The sequence below is a fragment of the Malus domestica genome, chromosome 12, assembly GCF_042453785.1.
Source record: "Malus domestica chromosome 12, GDT2T_hap1".
Lineage (NCBI taxonomy): Eukaryota > Viridiplantae > Streptophyta > Magnoliopsida > Rosales > Rosaceae > Malus > Malus domestica.
In genome coordinates, this window is record NC_091672.1 from 6,036,877 (window position 1) to 6,060,651 (window position 23,775).

At 38.1% G+C, this 23,775-nt stretch overlaps 1 protein-coding gene across 1 annotated transcript; it reads left to right on the top strand.

The window, feature by feature from the left end:
* Positions 1-21,192: 21,192 nt before the first annotated feature.
* LOC103449666 (uncharacterized) lies at positions 21,193-22,137 on the top strand. The gene has a single exon (XM_008388992.4). The coding sequence runs from the start codon at positions 21,286-21,288 to the stop codon at positions 21,865-21,867; it is 582 nt and encodes a 193-aa protein (XP_008387214.1). The 5' UTR covers positions 21,193-21,285; the 3' UTR covers positions 21,868-22,137.
* The last annotated feature ends 1,638 nt before the right edge of the window (positions 22,138-23,775 follow it).

Genomic DNA, 23,775 nt, shown 5'->3' on the forward strand with positions numbered 1-23,775 from the left:
GGTAGTAAAACTCACAAAACCTCACTATGGTAAAACCTAAGATAGGTAAAAACTCATAGACTAACGAGAAAAGTGAGAAGTATGCATAATGTCTAAAACAAATGTCAAACGGGACGAAAGTAGTGAACTCAAGGGAGTATGATCATCCCAGAATATTTTCCTCATCAAAACCTCATTAGGTAGCAAAAATCAAGTGGAAAAAAAGCTCCTAATCGTAGGAAAAAAGTACATTAAGATCAAGTGAGTACGCTTCTGGATACTCTCCCTGAGTTAGACATAACTTCTAAATAAGAGAACTACAAGCAATTGAACTTAGATAATTTACGCATAATGATTCCTTGGATGAGCTTCTGAAAAGTAGACTTGGCAATGACTTGGTGAATAGATCGGCCAGGTTGGCCTGGGAACAAATTTGCTTGACTTCAATGTTCTGATGTTGTTGTTGTCAGTAAGAGTAAAAGAACTTCGATGTAATGTGCTTGGTGTTGTCATCTTTGATGTATCCCTTCTTTAACTACTCGGTCCATCCTGCATTGTCTTTAAAGATCGCGTAGGAAGGTCAATGACGGAAGTAAGACCACTAATGATTTTAATGTGCTTCATAACTGCTCTCAACCAAAAGCACTCACGCGAGGCTTCATGCAAGGTGAGAATCTCAACATGGCTCTAAGAAGTCACAACTAATGTTTGCTTGGTAGGCCTCCAATATATTGTGGTGTCTCCAATGGTAAAGACATAACCCATTTGAGAACTTGCCCTATGTGGGTCAGATAGATAACCAGCATTTGCATAACCAATGAAGCAAGAATCAACCCAAGGACCGAGGGGGGGGTGGCTTCTCTCGAGGATTCATAGGTGTAGAACAAGCCCAAATCCGTTATACCTTTGAGGTAACGGAAAATGTCTTTAACACCATTTCAATGTCTGCGTGTAGGCACGTTGCTGTATCTAGCCAAAATATTAACAGTGAATGAGATGTCAGGTTTAGTGCATTGAGCCAAGTACAATAAAGCACCAATTGCACTTAGGTATGAAACTTCAGGCTCCAAAATCTCTTCTCATCCTTCTTAAGATGGAATGGATCTTGTTTAGCATTTAGATTCCGAACGACCATAGGAGTACTCAAAGGCTTTGCTTTATCCTCGTTAAAACGTCGCAACACCTTCTGGGTGTATTTAGATTGATGTCCTAGGATTTCATCCGAACAATGATCGATCTTCAGGCTGAGACAATATCGAGTTTTCCCAATATCCCGAATTCCGATTTCAAGTGAATGGTAATTTTCTCAAGCTCTGTAAGAGTTCCGATGAGGTTTATGTCGTTGACATAAATTGCAACAATCGTAAATCTGGAATGTGACTTTTTGATGAACACACATGGACATAGTTCATTATTCATATAACCCTGACTCGTCAAATATTCACTCAAACAGTTATACCACATCCGCCCAGATTGTTTCAATCCATAGAATGATATCTTAAATCTAATCGAGAGGGTGTTCCGTGGTCTAGAACTATTTGAACCAGTCAATGGAAGTCTTTATGGAACTTTCATGTAGATTTCCGTATCTAGATCCTTATAGTGATACACGGTTACCATGTCCATAAGCTGCATATTCAGTTTTTCGGAAACTACCAAACTGACAAGGTAACAGAACGTTATGATGTTCATTACATGGGAAATACGTATCATCGTAATCAATTCCAGGGCGTTAAGAGAAGTTTTGCGCTACGAGGTGTGCTTTGTATCACACTATTTCATTCTTTTCATTATGCTTCCTTACGAAAGTCCTCTTGTAGCCCACATGCTTCACATATGGTGCAGTAAGAGCTACGGGCCCAAACACTTTACATTTCGCAAGTGAATCAAGTTCGACCTGTATTGCTTGTTTCTAGTTTAACCAATTGGTTCTATGTTGATATTCATCAACGGAACGTGGTTCAATGTCATCACTAAGCATGATGTCAGTAACAACTGTATACGCCAATGCATCATCGACAATCATCTTATTCTGATTCCAAACCTCATCCAATACTGCGTAATGGACCGAAATCTCAAGATTCTCGGGAGGCCAGTTTGTCTCATCCAAGACATTACCGTAATCTAGAATAACCTCATGCATTGGAATATATAAGTAAGTGGTGGTTGGATTCAGACTAGGTTCAGTAGTTTGTGCCGTTTTCCACTTCCGAGGTTGTGAATATTTTGAATCAGGGGGTCTGCCATGCTTCAAGGTATGAGCAGATGATTGGCTAGTCATCAGTGTACTGAGCTGCGTAGAAGGTACGGCCACCCCACCTTCGGGGATGGTTCGGCCTTTCAAGGCGTAAGTTAAGTACGTCGATCCTTGTAGGTGTGTTTGCAGCGGGTATATATGATCTCGTCACCTTTGCTAGATCAATAAAAGCATCTGGCATGCTTTGAGCAATGCTCTGGAGATCTAGAATATGTCGCATTTCATTTTTAGACTGAAGAGTGCAGGGATCTAAATGAGACAAAGTGGGGATCTAATATTAGTGATCTTATCTCCTTCTAACAATGGGAAGACTATCTCATCAAAGTGACAATCCGTAAAACGTGCAGTAAAGAAATCTCCTATCAAGGGCTCTAAGTAACGAATAATTGATGGTGAATCCTAACTAACATAAATTCTCATTCTTCTCTGAGAACCCATTTTGGTACGTAGTGGCAGCGCTATAGGCACATAGATTGTGCACCCAAACACATGTAAATGTGAGATGTCAGGCTCGTATCCAGTAACCAACTGTAATGGTGAATGAGGTTGGGTAGCGGTGGGCCTCAAGCAGACCAACATAGTTGCATGCAACATTGCATGGCCTCAGGAAGATACCGGTAATTCGGTTCGCATAACTAAAGTCTGAACTATCGTTTGAAGGCATTTTATGAAAGCTTCTACCAGGCTGTTTTGGGTGTGAAAATGGGGTACAAGATGTTCAACTTCAATCTCAACTGACATGCAATAATCATCAAAAGTCTGTGACATAAACTCTCCATCATTATCCAGTCGAATTGACTTAATCGGATAATCAAGGTGGTGAGCCTTAAGCTTAATGATTTTAACTAAGAGTTTTGCAAATACAGTGTTACGTGTGGACATTAAGCAGACATGTGACCAACGCATCGATGCACCAACCAACACAATGAAGTATCTAAATGGTCTACATGTTGGTTGGATAGGTCCACAAATATCCCATTGAATAATCTGAAGAAACTGAGGGGGGTCGTGAATAATCTTTGTAGCTGAGGGTTGAATATTCAACTTCTCCAAGAAGCATGCGTTGCATGGTAAATGACCAGGATAAGATTTAGGTGATGCCCACGAGATACTTTGAGGATACGGCGCATCATATCTCGTTCAAGATGTCCCATTCTATCATGCCAAAGCAAGAGAATGCTTTGGAACCCAGGCATAGGGCCGACTGGTGGGTCTCCACGGATCGAATAGTTATGTACAACCCACTCGGGAGGCGTTCTAGCTTCTTGTGAATACGCTTCTGGCCATATTCGTAAGAAGTGATGCAAAGAAATTCAGAATCATTCTCTTCAGTGGTTTCAACATGATATTGATTATCTCGAATATCTCTAAAACTCAGCAATGTTCTTCTGAAATGAGGAGAATATAGTGCCTTTTAATGGTTAATTCAGTACCATTAGACAACATTATACGGGCATTTACGTATCCTTCTATAAGGTTGGATGGGCCTGAGAAGGTTGTCAAAGGTGCATATTTAGGTACGAAGTTAGTAAAATAATGTTGCTCACATAAGATGATGTGCATGGTAGCACTATCAGCCAAACAACTAACTTCCCCATTAGTCATACCTAGAAATAAATTAATTGAATTGGTTACATGCATAAATATAATTCCACTCTTTCAATTAATCAATCTAGAAATAATATTCATAAAAATAATTATCCATAAATCAAAACAAACCAAAACTAAACAAATAATTCCAAAGACTTAGAAAAAGTTTCCAAAAATTAAACCATAAACCTAGAAAAATAGAGGGGGTTCGGCCATTAGGGGTGTAAAACACCCTACCATGTCTTAGAAAAATAAAACTTTATTCTTCCATGGGAGCGGATGCCTCCTAAAAATATGAAACCTCCATAGTTGTAGTAACATCTTTGGGATGTTCCACATGCACAAAGTTACTCTCACGGCAAGAATGATACTTGGTAATAGTCTCAGGGGTAGCTCAGTATGCGCGTGACCAATGATCATTTGATCCACAGCGGTAACACATGTCCAGTTTGGTGGAAGCCGATTGAACAGTTGTTTTTTCCTTATTCTTGAAGTTTGGGGCTTTAGGGGCAAAAAGTTAGCGTTTCTGGTCAAATTTCCTCCCTTGGATGGGCCTCTTCTTTGTTGACATTGGGCCCATGGTAAGGCATGCCGCCCATTTCCACAGCCACGACGGGGTTTCCGTTGGTTGTGGCTACTAGAATTAGTCGCATGCACTTCAGGCGAAGCATTTAAGCCAGTAGATCGAGGTTGATGATTCTTCATCAAAAGCTGGTTCTGTTTTTCAGTGAGATGTAAAATAAAGATCAAATTCGTAAATTTGGTGAACTTCTGTGCCCTATATTGTTGTTGCTGGACAATATTGGTGGCATTGAAGGTCGAATAGGTATTCTCCAGGAAATCATCTTTGGTTAAGCCCTATTCACAGAACTTAAACAGTGATCAAATTCCACAAACTTCAGAGTTGTATTCATTCACGGACTTAAAGTCTTGGAAGCGTAAATGCTACCAATCGTGTCTTGCTTCATGCAAGTAAGTGTTTTTTTTGGTGATTGAAGCGATTGGCCAGAGCAACCTAGAAGGTGCATGGGTCATCCTTAGCGAGGTACTCGGTCTGCTGTGCATCATGGATGTGTCTTTAAATGAAGATCATAGTAGCAACTTTCTGAGCCTCGTCAACTAGGTCGTTGGTAGGTTTCTCAATGGTGGCTCAAAGACTCTTTGCAGTAAAATGGAGTTTCACGTCTTGAACCCATTTTAGGTAGTTTCTTCTAGATACTTCCAAAGCAGTGAAATCGAGCTTGTTCAAGTTCGACATGTCCCTAAAACAGAGGGTACAACAAAAACGTGGTTAGTCATATAGAAAGTCATATGCATACATTGTAGAACATTCGGGTTATATAGACATGTAATGATTTAATTTAAGCATGAAAGCTACAGGTTTCATGTGGTAAGTTTTGAATGAAAACTTCGGGTTTCAAAGGTGCTAAATTTGAAACTACAGGTTCGATTTAGTTATGAACATCTAGTTCATATATAGAGGTACCTGCAAGAACACAGAAATATACAACTAAGTGTAGTGAATTTGTGGATTGCTTTAGGAACCCAAGTGTGAATGCATCGGGACTATGAAAGATAGTCAACGGTTCAAAGAAAAGAAATAATTTATTGAATCTTTAATTGCTAAGAAGTGAGCTTCAGGCCAATAATTTTGGATTAATTGTTAGATTAATGGACTACTGATCACTTTAATTGATTCAAGAGATCGAAACCATTGATGTTTGATCGTATAAGCAAAATAATAACATTCGGGTTAATATTAGGTTCGAAAAAAAATCGCAGCCCAACATGGTAGGATGGCTGCCATGTGCGGGACAAGGCCTTAAAGGGCCTATTAGGCCACCGGTAAGCTGCAAAGCAGCCTAAGTCATGGTGCAGGCCATAGGCTGTGTGTTTGGGATAGGCCCAGCAGCAAATTCGTTGGTTTTTTTGCCACAAAAGGCGCAGGTACGTAGGTCCAGCATGGAGCTGACCTGGGATGAGTGCGCGTGAAGCCCAACAAGAGCTGGGTTCGTTGTGGGTCGGTTCTAGGAAAACCCAACCACATAGGCTGGCTTTGGTGATCGCGAGCAGAAACAGATGGCGAGCCTAGCAAGCAAAGCTTGTTGGTTTGATGGGCCGAGACAAGGACAAACCCCAGCAAAGGCTTGCTGGCCTGCTGGAATGGACTCAGGGCTTCGGGCCAGTGCATAAACCAACCCAGGTCGAAGCCTGGTTGCAATGTAGTGGCAGCAAGCCCAAAAGGCTGCTGAAAGAGGTCCATGGTGTCGAAACGACATCGTCCTAGCTGTGGCGTGGCTACAGGGCAGCCAGTGTGGCTCGGTGGTGTAGCGTGGAAAAGCAGCTCAACCGCGAAAAATCCCTGATTTTTATTTTCAAATTCTAGGGTTAAAAACCCTAATTGCCTCTAAATTAATTTTGATGCTTTGACTCACAAATTCCACATAGCATAATTGCGTATTGCATGAACAAATATATATTGACAAAATATATGAACACATATGCAATATATATAAATGAAAGCAAGATATAAATATAAGGGGTTCATGCATCATGGAGAATGCTTTCATGTTTCAAGTTCGTTTCAAATATCTTAATTTATTTTAAAAGAACTTGATTGGCAGAAAACAATTAAGTGTTTGATTGTGTAGAAGAGCCTCATCCACGATCATTCAGTTCCTTAGCTTCTGGCAATAGCTTGTTGATAACGTGTTGTAGGCCTAATTTACTGAACTGTATTTAGGACTAGAGAGGGAGAGGACCAGTGGCAAGAGAGAGAAAAGAGAAATATGTAATTCTGAGGTGTATGTTATATTACCCCATTGTGACTTTATTTATAGTAGTAGGGTAGGTTAAATCCTTACCCTAATAGGATTACAACTCTAATAGGATAATATCTAACCCTATAAAATATTTCAAGATATCCCTAAATATACTAAGATTTATACAATCACATTTTAGATACACTAAAATTTACACAATCACATTCCTTTAATAGGATTGCACCAACATAGTAAGGTTTTATTTGACCTAATAATTCGAAAATGAATATAACGACATGTTTGCCTGATTTGAAGCATTGTAGAAAATGAATCATGCATGACTTAACTTTTGAAGTACTAATTATTTTTTCAGTTGTCACATTGGATCCAACTTAGAGAACAACTATTTATCGGGGAGTTGTCACCTTTCACTTGATACTGTTTGCGCCTGAAACTCACAACTTGGAGAACAACTATTTAGCAAGTAAAGAATACAGACCCTAAAAATTGGGTAAAATCTTTCATTTGCCCAAAATTGGCTGCAAGTATACATACAATCCCTAGAATTTGGGGATTTTCATTGTTGAATTGAAGGATTATTATATACTTTTGCATTTATTCGATCGGGAGACGGGGTTGGTGAGGTGGGGTGTTGGGCAGAGGTAATGGGGTATCCGGGTGGGTGGGTTGAGGTGCTGCGTTGGGTTATTACTAGTGAAATGGGAATTGTTAGTCGGAATTGTTAGTCGTGCCGATATCGATGACAGAAGAGATGGATGGGAAGAGATGGGTGGTTGTCGAATCGGGAATATTTCGTATGGGGTGGAGTGATTAGAAGAATGAGGGGTAAAGTTGGAATTTTTTAGGATTTTTTTTAGTATGGGGTGATTTCATAAAGGATAATAATATGGAGTACAAATTTTTTAAATTAAATTTACAAACCAAATGATGTGGTTGTTGATGATTAGATTATTACTTAAGTACTAATTAATGTGCTTATTTTCTATTGGTGACACATCATTTAATTTACAAACTTAGTTTAAAATGTTAGTCTTCTAACATTATCCTTTCGTAAAATTTTAGAGTGTCTATAAAACAATCTATTAATATTTAGTAGCAAAAATGACCGGTTTTGTAGTTGCCTAAAGTAGTTACTAAGAGCTCGTTTTGATGTGCTTTTAAAATGATTGAAAGCGCTTTTAGAAAAAATATTTTTGGGTTTCAAAAGCACTTTAAGTGCGTTTCCAGAATTTACTTGCATCTTTACTAATGATTGGTTCTAAAAACATTTTCACCAGAAGCACTTTCAGTCATTTCAAAAGCATATCCAAACGAGCTCTAAGATACTTCTCTTTCGCCAAATGGGATTGCCGTTGCCTATATTGTCAATACAAATTGTAGTTTTTTGTGAGAAAACTGTTGGTCACGAACAACATAAACATATGAGTTACCATATATTCAAATACCAAAAGCTACAAGGCAAAGCTTTATTAATAGGTAGAAGAAAAGTGAAGGGGAGAAAATGGGATGTAAGAGTAGTTGAGAGTATGAAGCTCATATCAAAGTCGGGCCATTCTTCATTTGGTTTTATGATGGGATTTTAATTTTTTTTTATGGTATCAAAGAAGAGTTGTTTCATGTGGGAAGTCTAATGACCACACGTACTTTACATTACTCAATATGTATTGTTCATGTTTTAGACTTGAAAATTTGTCATATGTGATGGTGCATGTTAAGAGTATGAATCTCACATTGAACAAATAATTGACCTTACATGTGCTTCCAAGTAGTTGGATTACTCCTCATATTGTCAATAAGTTTTATGGTAGAACCTAAAAGTTCTTCGATATCATCTCTGATTATGCTCAATACTTTCAAGCCAAATATTAGAAAATTATTTTAGGAAGCTTTGTATAAAATTTATACTCCAACCATATATATAATCTCTATTTTACAATGATTATGAACCAATAGTATAGAGTTTTTATTTTAAATATTATTAAAATATTAGTAATCAGTGCTAGGAACTCATTTTTCCCTCTCCAAATTTACGAGGTCCTACTCCTAGTGGTTTTGCTATTTTAAGGGCAGGATATAGAGTGTGATTGGAGACAGATTTTTCTAACTTCTGGTTAAATTTTAATTAAGGCTCATTTAGAGATCCCTTTGAAGATTTTCTAAGAGAATATGCTTAAAGTTTAGGAAAGTAGAAATAAGCAACAAGGGCCACAACAATAATAATAACAAAGTCTTTTTCTCATTAAGTAAGGTCGGCTGTATGAATCCTAGAACGTCATAACACTTGGTTCTATGTCACGTCTTCCGTTAAGCCCAAGTACTCCAAGTTTTATTTAGAGTCTCTTCCAAAGTCTTCCCAGGTCTTCTGTTACCCCTTCGGCCCTGAACCTCTGTCTCGTAATCGCATCTTCTAACAGGAGCATTTGTAGGTCTTCGTTTCACATGCCCAAACCACCGTAAGTAATTTTCTCTCATCTTTCCTTCAATTTAGGCTACTCCTACTTTACTTCCGATATCCTTATTCCTAATTTTATAATTTCTTGTGTGCTCACGCATCCAACAAAACATTCTCATCTCTGCTACACTCATTTTATGTACGCGTTGATGCATCACTCCCCAATATTCCGTGCCATAAAACATTGTTGGCCTCATTGCCATCCTATAAAATTTTCCCTTGAGCTTTAGTAATATACGACGGTCGCACAACACACTCAATGCACTCTTCCATTTCATCCATCCAGCTTATATTCTATGGTTGAGGTCTTCATCCAACTCTCCGTTCTTTTGTAAGATAGATCCTAGGGCAGAGTTACCCTTCTTGAAAATGTGGCCAATTTAATCTTAAAAACCATTTTTCATGGCAAAGAGATAATTATCCACTTAGATCTAATAAACCAAAGGGCATCTCTTTTGCTCGGAGTAGTCAGCACCAAAAATGATAGTCGAAGCCTCCAGTAGCCGTTTCTAATTACCAGTAAGATTGCATCCAGCTTTGCAATCAACTTTCTAACTAGTTCTTTTTTAATTCCCAATATTTGAATTGAACTTATCTACTTCTCTGCAGCCAGATATGTAAAGAACCAGCACGCACATGCACACACATCAATAAGATGAAAGAGCAGTTACAAATTTTCAAATACAAACAAAGACTTAACATATATTCCATGATGTCTCACAATTACATGCATTTTGAATTCATGGAGGACATAGCCTCCTACAGTTCATCAGTAAGCATCACTGGCGACAACAGCAAGAAAAGCTGAAACGGTACAAAGACACTAGAAAAACAATAAGAAAAAGCAAGTACTCATCTCTCTCCCTCCCTATACCTAGCCATAACATACATATTTTATAGGGAATTATTATTTGCACTTCAAAAATATATATAGCTCCAAGTTTGAAGAAATTGTTTTCGGAGTGCAGATATCAAGCTCCCTAAAATTTATTATTACTTATAATTACCTCTAAATAATGCTAAGCATGCACACAAGGATCCATATTTTATTATGTGAGGAAAGAGAGAAGGAGAAGACTCTAATAAATTAACTTATTAGAGTTTCAGATTTAAGTCCAGTTCTTCAGTCTTGGAAGTACTTGCTTCACCGTCACCACCAACGTACATACACTCCCCGTCCTCCCAATCTAAACCAGAATCGGACTTGTCCACGTCACCACTTCCTGTTGCCAAGCTCAGAGTCACATTAGACATAGACACTTTCAAATCATCAATGACACCAACATACTTACCCTTCTTCTTGTCACGATCCGCCCCGGCATCGTCGTTGTCATCATAACCACGCTTCTTTCTTTTAGAACCTGATCCAAACCCTAACCCTGCACCCCATTTTGGATTACAATCCCCCGCCATTCCCAGGAAATGGTAGAAATCGTAGGAACGCATTCGAGGCTTCGTTTTGTTAATGAAATCGTTGTAGATAGATGGCGGTGCCCATCTCCAGGGGTCATGTTGGAAAACGTAGGGTCTGAACCTGCGATTTTCCTGAGCAGTGCGCGCAACCTCATTCACACGGAGATCGTTTCGCTCTTTCCGGTGAGCGTTCTGGTGGCCTCCTAAAGCCTGAGTTGTTGGGAAGGCCTTGTCGCAACTACTACATGCGTACTTCCAGGAACCACGATTTTGAAAATAGAGACATGAACCAAGGATTGGTGACATGGGGTACATCATTGGAATTGAGGTATCTGAGGTGATAGGGTTACATGGAGCAATGCTAGGGCTACGGTTACATGTAGCGATGTTAGAGCGGTGAGCTGAGGATTTGGAATTGTTGAACATGGAAGGGGACTTGAACATGAAATTCAACATCTTTTTTCTTGAGATGGAAAAGAAACTGGAGGCCAGAAGATGGAGGGGAATGAGGAAAGAGAGGTGATGAGCAATGGTTCTTGTGTGTACACAACTGGAGGAGGAGGGTATATATAGGAGAGATTTTTTAGTGTGACCGGTACACGGGGTGGTACACCACGTATCATTATACAAATAGTGAGATATGTGTGCTAAAAAGTTAATAACTTAAAAAATAAAATTTCTCACCACTCCTGTTAAAACACGTGGTGTACCACTTGTGTTCCCGTCACAATTAAAAATTTCTCCATATATAGGGAAACGGCGGGTTAATTTTGTGGTTGCATGGGTGGGGTCGAGTGGGTTAAAAGTGAAGGATTTTGGGTTTTACACCCACAAAACTGATCAATTTGCTAACATACTCTCTAATACAAGAGGACTTCAATGGTATAGCCCGCGTATGCATTAGGGAGTTTTACTTCGAGGGTAATGTAAATTGGAAAGGAATCTATCTGAAAGTTGAAGATGATGTTTGGGGCTAGGGTTTGAAGCAACGTGGGAAGAGGAATGAAGACTTGTACAAGCTTCATGCATTGGGTGAGTAGGAGTAATGACACTTGGACTAGATGGCCAAACTTATGACTCACTAACCTGAGTTCTCACCAGATAGAAAAGGAATAACTAGAGTTAAGTCAGTGTAGTCTCTGATCACTTTTGAAACTGCAGAGCAGTTACATGCACCTTCGGTTTCTCTTGGTCAGACTCAAAGCTCGCAAAGACAGGTTGTTTGGTACAGGAACTCTGCTAGCCAGCTAAGTAGACCACACCATGCCCTCATATATATGGACTGCCCTAATGTGGGTCTGAAAAGAATAGGTAAACTATTGATTTAGTCACTGAATTATAACTTTAGTAAAAATTAAGTTTTTGAATTATTTTTTTTATAAATAAATTTCTAAATTCATTAAAAACTGTTAGTTTCATCTCTAATATCATATTCAAACCTATTTATCTAATTTTTCGTCAACAAATCACAAGACACATTGATAGAAAAGATTTTAATATTCATAGTCAATTAATCATTTTTTTCTTGTTTTTTCTTTTTCTTCACGCAGTGCTATCTGAGTTTTAGATAATTACTAGAAACGGAGTAAAGTACTTTGTCTTACACAAATAAATAAGATTCTAAATCACCTCGGTTAATGTATACAGTTAAGAGTATATAACCAAACAATTCTGTCTTGTTCCTTTTGAGTCCAATAGATTTCATTAATATGAGCAATATAACGCCTGCGTCTTCAACGATCACTTTGGCTGAAGGGTAATGAAACCCCCGTGAACCATATGTGTGTGGATGATTATTAAATCTTGATTGACATATTAAACTTCTTGTGAAATTTACATGGATTAACATCTAGAGTGGGTGACATTTCACTTAATTTTGTATGGGTATTTGTAATATTAGTTAACCTTCTCACACTCCTTTCATGGACTTCCAAATAACGAGTGCAAAATATCAACTTTGGAGTGGAAATAAGATCCTTCTTATGAGGAAGTTAAGGTTGAGGTTGGGCTTCGCACTCAAGTTAATATGCTTTGATATCGAAAATTAAGGTTTCATCTTAAAACTAATGGATAGAAGAGTAATTCAACTTCTTATAAGTTCTTGAAATATTTCTTAACTTATTCTAATGCGGAATAACGCTATACATACTCACGTCTTATATATCGAGGTAATGAGTCCCTAATGTTTGAAGGGATAGTGACGCTTTTCAATCGTAACCAAAAATGTCCGGATCGATTGTTGGATTACAAGACCTGCAAAATCAGGGGCTCTGAAAAAGTTAGCTTCAAACTTAAGCCATGCAGATCTGTTTGGACTTTTTTTTTTTTTTTCCCACGTTCTCTTAATTGCAAAAATTACTCCCCAGAAAAAGACATAATAAATGCCATCTGATACTATCAACAACTGCCTTCCGTTGAGATTTTGTCTTCAATTAATTATGAGGCATGCAACACTTTTCATTTTTTTCATAACATATTTATACAATGTTTTTAATAGAGATATAGCCCAGCAACATTCTCCCCCTACCCCCTCTCACCTCTCTTTTTCATTTTTTAAGATCCTTTTTTCTTGTATTACGAGGAGTTAGGTTTATGTCCCTTTTGACTAAATGTACTTTTTTTTAAATATCATTAAAATTCTCCTCATACCGTTGAGGTTTTCTAAAGAAAAAAAAGGAAGAAGGTATGACCAACAACACATGTAGGTCTCATATCTATTAAAGAGGTGATACAAATATGGTATAAAAAATGTGATAAGAATAGCATTTTTGATCCGTTATACTTTCTACTATACAACTAGAAAAGTGATTTCCACTCATCGACTTTCTCCTTGTGCACTTCTCCTCTTGTTTTTGTCATGTTTCTTTGATTTTGTATTTATCACTTAATTCTCCCTTAATTTATTTAATCTAAAAACTAAAAAAAAGTGAGAACATCCTTTAATTTAGTACAGTGATTTTCATGTACTCCTTTTAGTCTCTCACACGCCTTGTTTAATTATGATCGTTGATTCTGTTTGATTTAGGGCTAGTTTGGTATTGTTGTGCTATTTAAAAAGATTTTTCTACTGTGTTGTGAGAATAAACAGCTGTAAAATAAAGTTATTGAGTGTTTGGTAAAAAAAATTTGTAAAAGTGCTTTTAACAAAAAAAAATAGTTTCTAGTGTTTGGTAAACTTTTATATAAATTAGTGTGACTATGTTAAATTAATGAAAATGATATGTTGTAACATCCCACATCGCCGAAGGGAGTGGATCCTGTAAACCTTATATGTATATTCTCATCTCTACCTAGCACGAGGCTTTTTGAGAGCTCACTGGCTTCGAGTTCTATAGGAACTCCGAAGTTAAGTGAGAAAGGGGCCAAAGCATTCCCAGGATGGGTGACCCATTGGGAAGTTCTGCTTGCGTGAGTTCCCAGAAACAAAACTGTAAGGGCGTGGTCGGGGCCCAAGGCAGACAATATCGTGCTACGGCTGAGTCGAGCCCGGGTCGGGATGTGACATATGTTATTTAATGTGATATAATAATTGTCAAAAAAATAATAATTTAGAGGCAATGATTGTAATTTTTTAAAATATGTAGAGGTATACCTGTGACAACCCGTCCCAAATTTTACATTTTTATTAATTTTAAAAGCGTGATTTTACAAAAAAAAAAATGCCCTTAGAAGTGGGGGTATTGACTTTCGTTGATCAGCGTATAATGAGGTGTATGAATTAATCCTTTAGCGTTTTCCTGAAGTACGCGACATTACGGAACTGTAAATTCGAGAAGTACTTTTGTTTCAGTCACTAATTATATTTTTATATATTTTATAATGTTGATATTATTTAGTAATTAATTCATACACTGGGTAGTTCTGCTTGCGTGAGTTCCCAGAAACAAAAATGTAAGGACGTGGTCAGGGCCCAAAACGGACAATATCGTGCTACGGCTGAGTCGAGCCCGGGTCGGGATGTGACATATGTTATTAAATGTGATATAATAATTGTCAAAAAAATAATAATTTAGAGGCAATGATTGTAATTTTTTAAAATATGTAGAGGTATACTTGTGACAACCCATCCCAAATTTTACATTTCTATTCATTTTAAAAGCGTGATTTTACAAAAAAATGCCCTTAGAAGCGGGGGTATTGACTTTCGTTGATCAGCGTATAGTAAGGTGTATGAATTAATCCTTTAGCGTTTTCCTGAAGTACGCGACATTACGGAACTGTAAATTCAAGAAGTATTTTTGTTTTAGTCACTAATTATATTTTTATATATTTTACAATGTTGATATTATTTAGTAATTAATTATTTAAAGAGGAAGAGGAAGAAGATGAAGGAAAAAACGAAAAAGAAAAAAAAAAAGGAAGGGCTACTGCCCAATCAGGAAGAAGAGGAACAGAGGGTGGACGAATCAGGAAAGGGGAGAGGGAGAAACTGCCCAATCAGAAGGGAAGGAAGGAGGGAAAGGAGGGAGGAGAAAAGGTGAGGGACGGGTCGGGTTTCTTTTGACCCGTTTACGACCCGCACCCTTGCTATCAATTTCGACGGGTTTTCCGTCCAATTTTTGGTGTTTTATGACCTCCCACCACGTGCAAACATCATCACACATTCCCTCCTTAGTTAATGACCCAAAAATTCGAAGTAAATGAAGTTATTTCACGAGTTATGGCGACAAGGGTGTCGTGGAGCTTTTGGTGACAATCCACTCAATTTCGAATGAAATAAATTCGATCTTCACAACCAACATACTCCTCTAGAACCCAGGAACAAAGCCCAGGCAATGGTCGAAGCGTCGGAGTTGCTATGGAGCCGAATTGAGGACACTTAAACTAGGGTTTCTGACGGGTTTTAGCAAAATTGGGACTCTTCCAAGCCAAATTGACCTTGGCCGTAGGTATAAAATTTGCTCTACTCTTTGAGATCTTCATTTCTGTAATTTTTTAGAATTTTTAGAAATAGTTGAATTTTCCGATGAACCAGGGCGGCCAACCGCCACCCGCGGTGGTGCATGCAGCAGAACGTGGCCAGTGGGCCGTAGATGCCATTTTTAGGCTAAACTTGATGCCTTAAATTCAGTTTTGATGTTTGTATGATACGGGTTGATCGTTGAACCTAAATTCCCTATGATATGTGAATAGGTCAAAATATGAATCGACGATCCGACCGTTGGATCGTCCCCAAACTTTAATATGTTATAGTATGTAATAGTTGAGGATCATAGAAACTAACGGATCGGGAATCCGACATACGGATCTTCTTGAATTGGAATTGTAAGTTCATAAAATAAAATGTTGACCGCCACTTGGTTTTGGTAATTGGCGGAGATCCGACCGTTGGATCGTAATAAAATCTTAGGATGTTATTATAGAAGCATAATGTGGATCTTTGGAATTAACGGATCGGAAATCCGTAATGCGGATGGATTGATAATTGGTCGTAGGCGATAATGATTCGTGATGTCTCGATATGCATGCTAGGGAGTCATAGCGCAGACCTCAGGTGAGTGGATCTTTCCTTGCTTATCATATTTTTTGTGATTGATAATTCTACAAATGCTTTTAAATAAAACTGAGAAATTTATGCCATGACGTATATATATATATATTATAAAATACTATGAGATGGTTGAGTTTAGATTTCATCATGATATATCCATATGCGTATTACTATAAATGATTATGGTGAACTACAAATGGCTTGATCCCTATTTAGAGTACGTAGACAGTCTAGCGAGACGTTAGATGCAGCCATATAAGAAATGAGATTAAATAATCGAGACAATAGCCTTGTTTAAGGAATTGAGCAATGTGAAGGATATTGGTGAAAAATGTGCATTTTAACTTTATGTTTTGGTGATTAGTAGTTAGTACACCGTATTATATAATTGGAAATATTATGAAATGTTTTAATTTTAGATTTTATCATGGCATATCCATACATATATTCCTTGCACATAATTATTGTGAACGCTTTGAAGTGCAAAGGTGAACACATGACACACAGGCAAGTTCAGGTAAGTTCAGGTAAGTTTAGGTAAGTTCAAGTAAGTATACGGTATTAGTTGAATTGATGGGGTTATGATATGATTACATTTACGTTTTTAGCAAGTTCGACATTGTCGTACAGGTTGCAATAGTAGGCAACTCCGGCATTGTCATACAGGTTGCCTATGAGTCGTACATGTTGTATTAGATGCATTTAAAGCTCATAAACCTGCACTCCAGGTGATTGTGATTTAGCCAGAGATATGGTACATGCCTGTTTATAATGTCACCTCCTGCACCCTATGCTCTCATTGGATCCAATTTAGGTGCACATTCTTATCGTACAGACCACCATAGGTGGTTCCGACTCGTAGGTGACTAGCGATTTATCGCATGGCTATCTTGAATGTGTAGCATTGAGCATAACTATATTACACCCAATCTAGTCATACAGGTCACTAGAGGTGACTCCGTCTTATGTGCTAGCAATGATTGATGAGCTATGATTTCAATCGTACAGGTCATAAGAAGTGACTCCGGCTTATGTGCTAGCAATGATTGATGAGCTATGATTGCAGTCGTACATGTCACTATAGGTGACTCCAACTTATATGCTAACCATTGATGAGATATGTAATGCGATAAGCTAGCATATGTGATGAATATGTGATGGGCTAGTATATACGAGGAGATATAGGTAAGTCATACGGGTCACCATAGGTGACTCCGACTTGCGTACTAGTATGAGTTATTAATCGCATGATTATTTGACATTATTGATGAGATGTTGTGTGTGGTATATTATGATTTTTATGGAAATTATATGGGTATTGTAGTGAGGGATTATAATGTTTTATATGTTTTCTATTAGTATTTTACTTACAGGGCCACTCACCCTTGTCTTGTCTTCACCCTCCAGGTTTTATTAGCTGAGTTTTCTTATCACCAAAGACTCGTGGCGATTCTTAGTATCAAGACTATTTCGAGGGTATGATTCTTAATTCACTTTTCTGTACTTGCTTATGCTCTAACGTCACGTGTGAAGTGGGTTCATTCCCGATCACCAGTGCACTCTGGTATTTAGGCACTCTTAGGTTTAATTTATTCACAATTTTCCACATCATCACACTTTATGGCTTCGTCACCTTCCAGGTGCCTGCTAGCACAGCTTGATTTGGAGTCCTAGTGGACATTCCGGGTTGGGGTGTGTCAGTTTGGTATCAGAGCATAAGTTGGGCAGTATTATGTTTATTACACGTGTGATGTGAGCATTCTTGGTTTTGTGTTTAATGTTCGAATCTTGCCACCTCGTCGAATACGGAAAAATATGTTAGTTATTCCTGAGTTTTGGGTAGTTTTGTGTTCTTGACGACATTTTAGAAAATCATTCTGAAAATGCCCTTAGAATTAAAATGAAAATTTTACTTGCGGAGGAAAGGTGTAGATTTGAGGCAAGTTGATGGTCTAAGTTAATGTATTGATAACCGTGTATCACCCGAGATATCACCAAATAATTCTATCATTATTCTTCCGCCGTTAGTAGTAATCCTTTTTAGATTGGAAATCTCAGCTAGTCTTGATTTCTTAGTACCAATTCAGGGAAAATTATCTGAGGGATAATTACTTTTGGTCCTTGTTAGCATTAATATCTTCAAGTGTACTTGTGTTCATGCTGAATCTTCAGGAGGAAGATCGACTCTCGATAAAGTCTTTTTGAAAGTAGATCTTTAGCAAGGCCTTTTTCCAGCCTTGGAATTTTTCAATCAACTCTATTTCCCAAATTTTGCTTTTGTTGTTATACTTATTAAATGGGTGGGAATAGGCTTGCGAATGTAAGTTATCGTATCCTGGGAGTTGTAGAAATCCGAAAGGCAGTCATCAAATCTTCCTAGGATCAATGAACTACTTCGCTTGAGCCGTATAATCTAGGATCGTGAAAGCTTAGGATCAAGCTTTGTATTATAATAGTTAACTCATAGTTGTTTTCACCTTATCACCTACCTAAGTAAACAAAACCTCTTCGACTAGCCACCTCTCGATCACTTCCATAGGTAGACAGTAGAATCGAGGTATGAGTTAATATCTCGCAGTTAGAATGATTTGAATTTCGAGAAACTGTGAAGACCTTTTGTTTGTGTCGTAAAGTTGGTTAGTAGTATTGTACGTTTCAAGGGCATGTACTTTTGGCATCATATCCTAACATCTTACCTGGGATATCACCAAATTGTAAACAAAGGTACATCATCGACCCACTTCTTAATGGCACACCAGTTTTCCTTGCTTCATATCAAACGTTTCTGATGTCATTGAGAAACTTAATTACAAGTTTACCCAACCTGGGACTAAACACTTTATGGTAGAAACCTCAAATCTTTTGTCTATAGAGTTTTCCTCACTTATCACCGAGGAAAGTTAAATTAGAGTGGGTGTTGGAAATGACTAAAGTTTCTAACAACTAAAGTGTTATCTCATCTTACTCTATTTTTACACCTCTACTGACCGAGAGTATAAAGTTGGTGATTGAGTATTTTTAAAGTTATCACCGTGGAAATGAGTAGTAAGGTTAGGGAAAAAGGGTAAGTTAAGTCCTAGGTACATCGGACCGTACCGGATCCCGAACGAATCAGTAAAGTTGCTTACAGGTTTGAGTTGCCTCCAGAGTTGTCTAAAGTGCACAATGTTCTTCATGTTTCTATGCTTCACCATTATGTTTCAGATCCATCACATGCGATCCCTCCTCAACCATTAAAGATTAATCTAGATTTGTCATATGGCGAGGAACCAGTGACGATTTTGGGTTGGAAGGATAAAGTTATGAGGAATAAGGCCGTGCGTTTAGTAAAAGTTTTGTGGAGGAATCACTTAGTGGAGGAAGCCACCTGGGAGACTGAGGATTGTATGAAAGACACTGGTGAGGACAACTAAGATAGAAGTGGGATGTTGTTAAATTATCTGCGAGACGTGATCTAAAAGGTCCTCGTTCGTGATATGATCAAATGAAAAATTAAAGTTTAGGCTCCACTTGAGGTGCTTGAAGAGAAATTTCAATCTAGGCATCTCGCCTTCGGTTGGAGTAGAAGAATGTTGAGGAAATAAGTCCAAACCAGCTCTTATTCAACCCAATTTTCAAAAATGAAAAGCAGTGTGTGGAGAAGCTATAAAAAAAGAGTGTAAAATTTCCTTAAAATATGTAGTCAACCTTATTAGAGAATTGGTAGCCAATTGGAATGGATTTGAGTTGTAGGAGGGCTCATGTTCTTCTAAAACTGGGTAAAGCTGGGATGATTTATGCACGAACCCAATTATTTTATAGGAAAACTAATGAAAATGACTTGAAAACTTTGAGTTTTAATGAGAAGGACAAAATAAAAGGTAAAAGTGAATAGTAGCAAGTTTGACTTTTTAGTGTAAAAATGTGGTTTTTCATTAAAGTGAACAGTATCGTGGGCTTTTCATTAAAACTCCCTTTTTTATTGGGCTTGGGCCTTGGACCTTATTATATTAATCCAATTGTGCAAAGATCTCATATTTTCCTACTACTATTATTAAAGATCCAATTGAGGATCATCATCATCACCACCACCATAGACCACACCACCTCGACCACTACTATGTTGCAAAGACAATCAGCATGATCCCATTTTGCCACGACCATCATCCTCGTACCACAACCTCTTATAATCACTTGTTTTGTGGCTATCGTCATTACCATCACTACGACTGCCACCTCTATTACCATCATCTTATATACCTTGTCCATCCTCACCACCATCGGCACGACCACAACCTCTTATGACAACCTACTCCCCCATCATAACCACCATTACCATAACTACCGCCTTTACCACCATCATCACCACCCCATCAAGACCAACCCCCCCCCGTTCCCACCCAAAAAACCCACATTCGTCCACCACCCCAACACTCACCACCTTTACTATTATCGCCACCACCAAAGGCACCACATTACTAGCATCTTGCCGACAATCACTACTTGGCATTTCCACCATTATCGTTGCTGCTGCTATCTCAAACAATCACTTTGCCATGGTCATAATCACCAGTAGTAAAAATTTGAAAACATCAATATTTTATTAATAAAATTGATCATAAAAAAAAGTCCATGAATCCATGTTAAAAATCTCAAAACTCCATTAAAATCTATATAAAATTCAATTAAAATCCACATGGATTTATGAAAACATCAACTAAACTCTTTAAAAATCCATATATTTATAGGTCTATGAAAATTTATCAAACTCTATATATTACACAACTCCCCTTAACCTTTTTCGTTCGACTAGGTTAATAACTTTTTGATGTTGACTTACAAGCAAAAACAATTGAAGGCCGCTGAGATTTTGTTGGGGACAGATCTTATAAAATTAAGGTCGCTTGGAAGTGTTTTTAAACAACTAAAATCACTTTTGATAAAACCCTTTTTTGAGTTCCAAAAATATTTGAACTATATTTTGAAAAAGCACCAGTTATGTGCTTTTTGAAATAAGCATTTTAAAAAAATTTCTCGGATTTACTTACATTTTTACTAAAAATTGATTTCAAAAGCATTTTCAACTGTTTTCAGTCATTTTAAATCCTTTTACATATATAAGCATCTACCGGTAGTCGTGGTAAATATGAATTTTTTAACAATTGGATTAATATTAAAAAGAAAAAAGAAAAAGCCCAAGTCGCAAGGCCCAAGACCAATATAGGCCTATCGAAAAACTACACCTACATCTCACAATCTGAAGACTGAAGTAAACACACCACCGAATCAGATCACACACTCCGACATTCCAATTTTCTCGCGTTTTCTCGGCGATTTTCCGATGGCCACCGCCTCCTTCCTCTCCGGCCTCAAGTACTCCGACAGCTTGACGGTGGTGGGCATATCCGTCTGCACCGCCATCATCTGCGAGGCGATCTCGTGGGTCCTCATCTACCGCACCAACTCCTACAAGTCCCTCCGCTCCTCCATCGACAAAGCCGCCAAGAAGCTCGAGACCATGAAGACCGACTCCTCCTCCGCCGCCAAAATTACCAAAAAATCCAAGACCAAGAAGATCGACCGCGTCGAGACCAGCCTCAAGGAATCCAGCCGGGATTTGTCGCTCTTCAAGTTCAAGTCCGGCGCTGTCGTCGCCCTCGTCCTCTTCGTCGTCTTCGGGCTGCTCAACTCGCTGTTTGAGGGTAAGCCGGTGGCGAAATTACCCTTCAAGCCCTTTGGGCTGGTGATGAAGATGAGCCACCGAGGGCTGCAAGGGGAGGATCCGACGGACTGTTCGATGGCGTTTTTGTACTTTCTGTGCTCGATCAGTATTCGGACCAATTTGCAGAAATTCTTGGGCTTTTCGCCACCGAGAGGTGCCAGTTCCGGGTTGTTCCCCATGCCCGACCCGAAAACCAATTGATGGTTTCACCACGCAGGACTCCACTCACTGCCTACTGGGTTTGTTCTAATTTTAGTATTTGTTTTAAGATATTAGATTGCGATTGGTTAGTGTTGTTGTTTAATTAGTGTTCTAGTTCTCTAATGACAATTAGTATTTGCTTTTGTTATTTTCTCATCATTGGATCTCTAAAAAGGGATGAATTTTACTCGTTTTTGTTATCAATTTAATGTTTATTTACCAAAATGTGAACTTTTTGTTAAGTAATTAAGCTGTGAACAATTTTATGCACTCAAAGATGCCTAAATTGCTGCTACGTTGAACTGAATTATGTTTTCTGAATTGTGCGGCAATGGTTATGAGTAATCGAACTAAGTAATGGCAAGGGTTCGATCATGTCAAAGTTGCGGTAATGCAATTTGATTGAGTCTCCGTTTATTTCTTTCTGCTGTTAATTTTCTCTTATGCTCAGCTTCTGTGAGTTCTGTTCTAGTCTGGGATTGGATCCTTTCTCTTGAGAGCTGCATTTAAGTTGTCGTTGTCGGCATTTTAGTATGCCTTGTATGCTAAATAAGTTGTTTTGTTGAACTTTATCAACAATTTGTATATGCTGACATCAAAATGTCTGCAGCATTGTAACCAGTGACCATTACAATAGTGTTGTTTTTCTGATCCTAGTTCTGTTTTCCTACTTTGGATCGTTTCACTTTTTGAATTGATTTTGAAGAACCAAGTAATTAAAAGAGACACACACACACACACACATATTCCTGTCTTTGTATCTGTTTGTGTACCCTAGTGCATAAAGTATGGGTTGTTTAACAGTTATGGTTTGGATTAAGGTCGTTTCTGATAGCACGCAGGCTTGATGTTTATCAAAGTGGAACGTTGGTGTGAGTTTGAATCTATGTATTGTCATATAAGCTCTTTTGTTTTACTTTGCATAAACTATGGTTTCGGTATATTAAGCGAAAAGTTGCGTTTGTCTTTAGAAGTATACTAGTTAAACCTTGATCTTATAAGGGAGTATATATATCATATCTTAGGGAGGCATATATAGATGGTATTAGCAGGATGAACTCTGCCTTGCACACAGAATTGTGAGAGTTTGGATGGGAAAGGGGATGGAAATTTGGAAATTGTAACTGTTGTAATTACAGATTAACGCGTTTCCATCCGTAACTGTTGTTATGCAAGAGTTGTTCTTTCCGTTAGTACTATGGTGGGGGTGGGAATATTAGGCTTGTTATGGAGCTGATGGGCTCTTGTGCTCGATTCTTACCAGTTTGATGGCCTAATGACGGTGTTAATGCTTTCACTGGCTATCTGTAGACTTGGATGTTGTTGTTTGGTTCTTGATTGTGGTTAGTGGTTACTCTCAACTCTTGTATAATGTTGCCGCCGTTTCGGCATATCTTGAGTTCAAATCTCGTGAACAAATGTTATTTATTCGTTCCAAAAACAGCGGCTATTCTGAATTTACGACGGACATGTCAATCCGTGGCATAAGGGTTGTCAAGATTGTATGATGCCCCGGCCATATACGAATTTGTTCTTTGGGTGGAAATTGGAACGTAAATCTCAAAGACATCATCATATGGAGGTGGGATAAATATTTTATATGATAAGAAGTTAAGAAGGCACGTCACTTAGAACTACGTTTCATCGATACACATTTCGCCTTCTTTAGATTTGACTCTTTATAATAAAATTTTGGTTGTTTTACCGCATTTTTCGGAGATGTTCTCATACCACTAGTTAGAAATTTACGTTAATAGACTTAATTCCAATAATAGACCCTAAATTTATCCACGAGTAATATTTTTACAGCCTTCACTTTGTTGGAGTATAAATGATTCAAATAGGTGAAATAAAAAGAAAAAATAAAGTTAATGCCCCCAGTTTTTATGTGGGGATGATTTGTTACAT

Excerpts from the sequence above, each read along its gene's own strand:
- LOC103449666 (XM_008388992.4), top strand. The coding sequence starts at position 21,286 with ATGGCCACCGCCTCCTTCCTCTCCGGCCTCAAGTACTCCGACAGCTTG.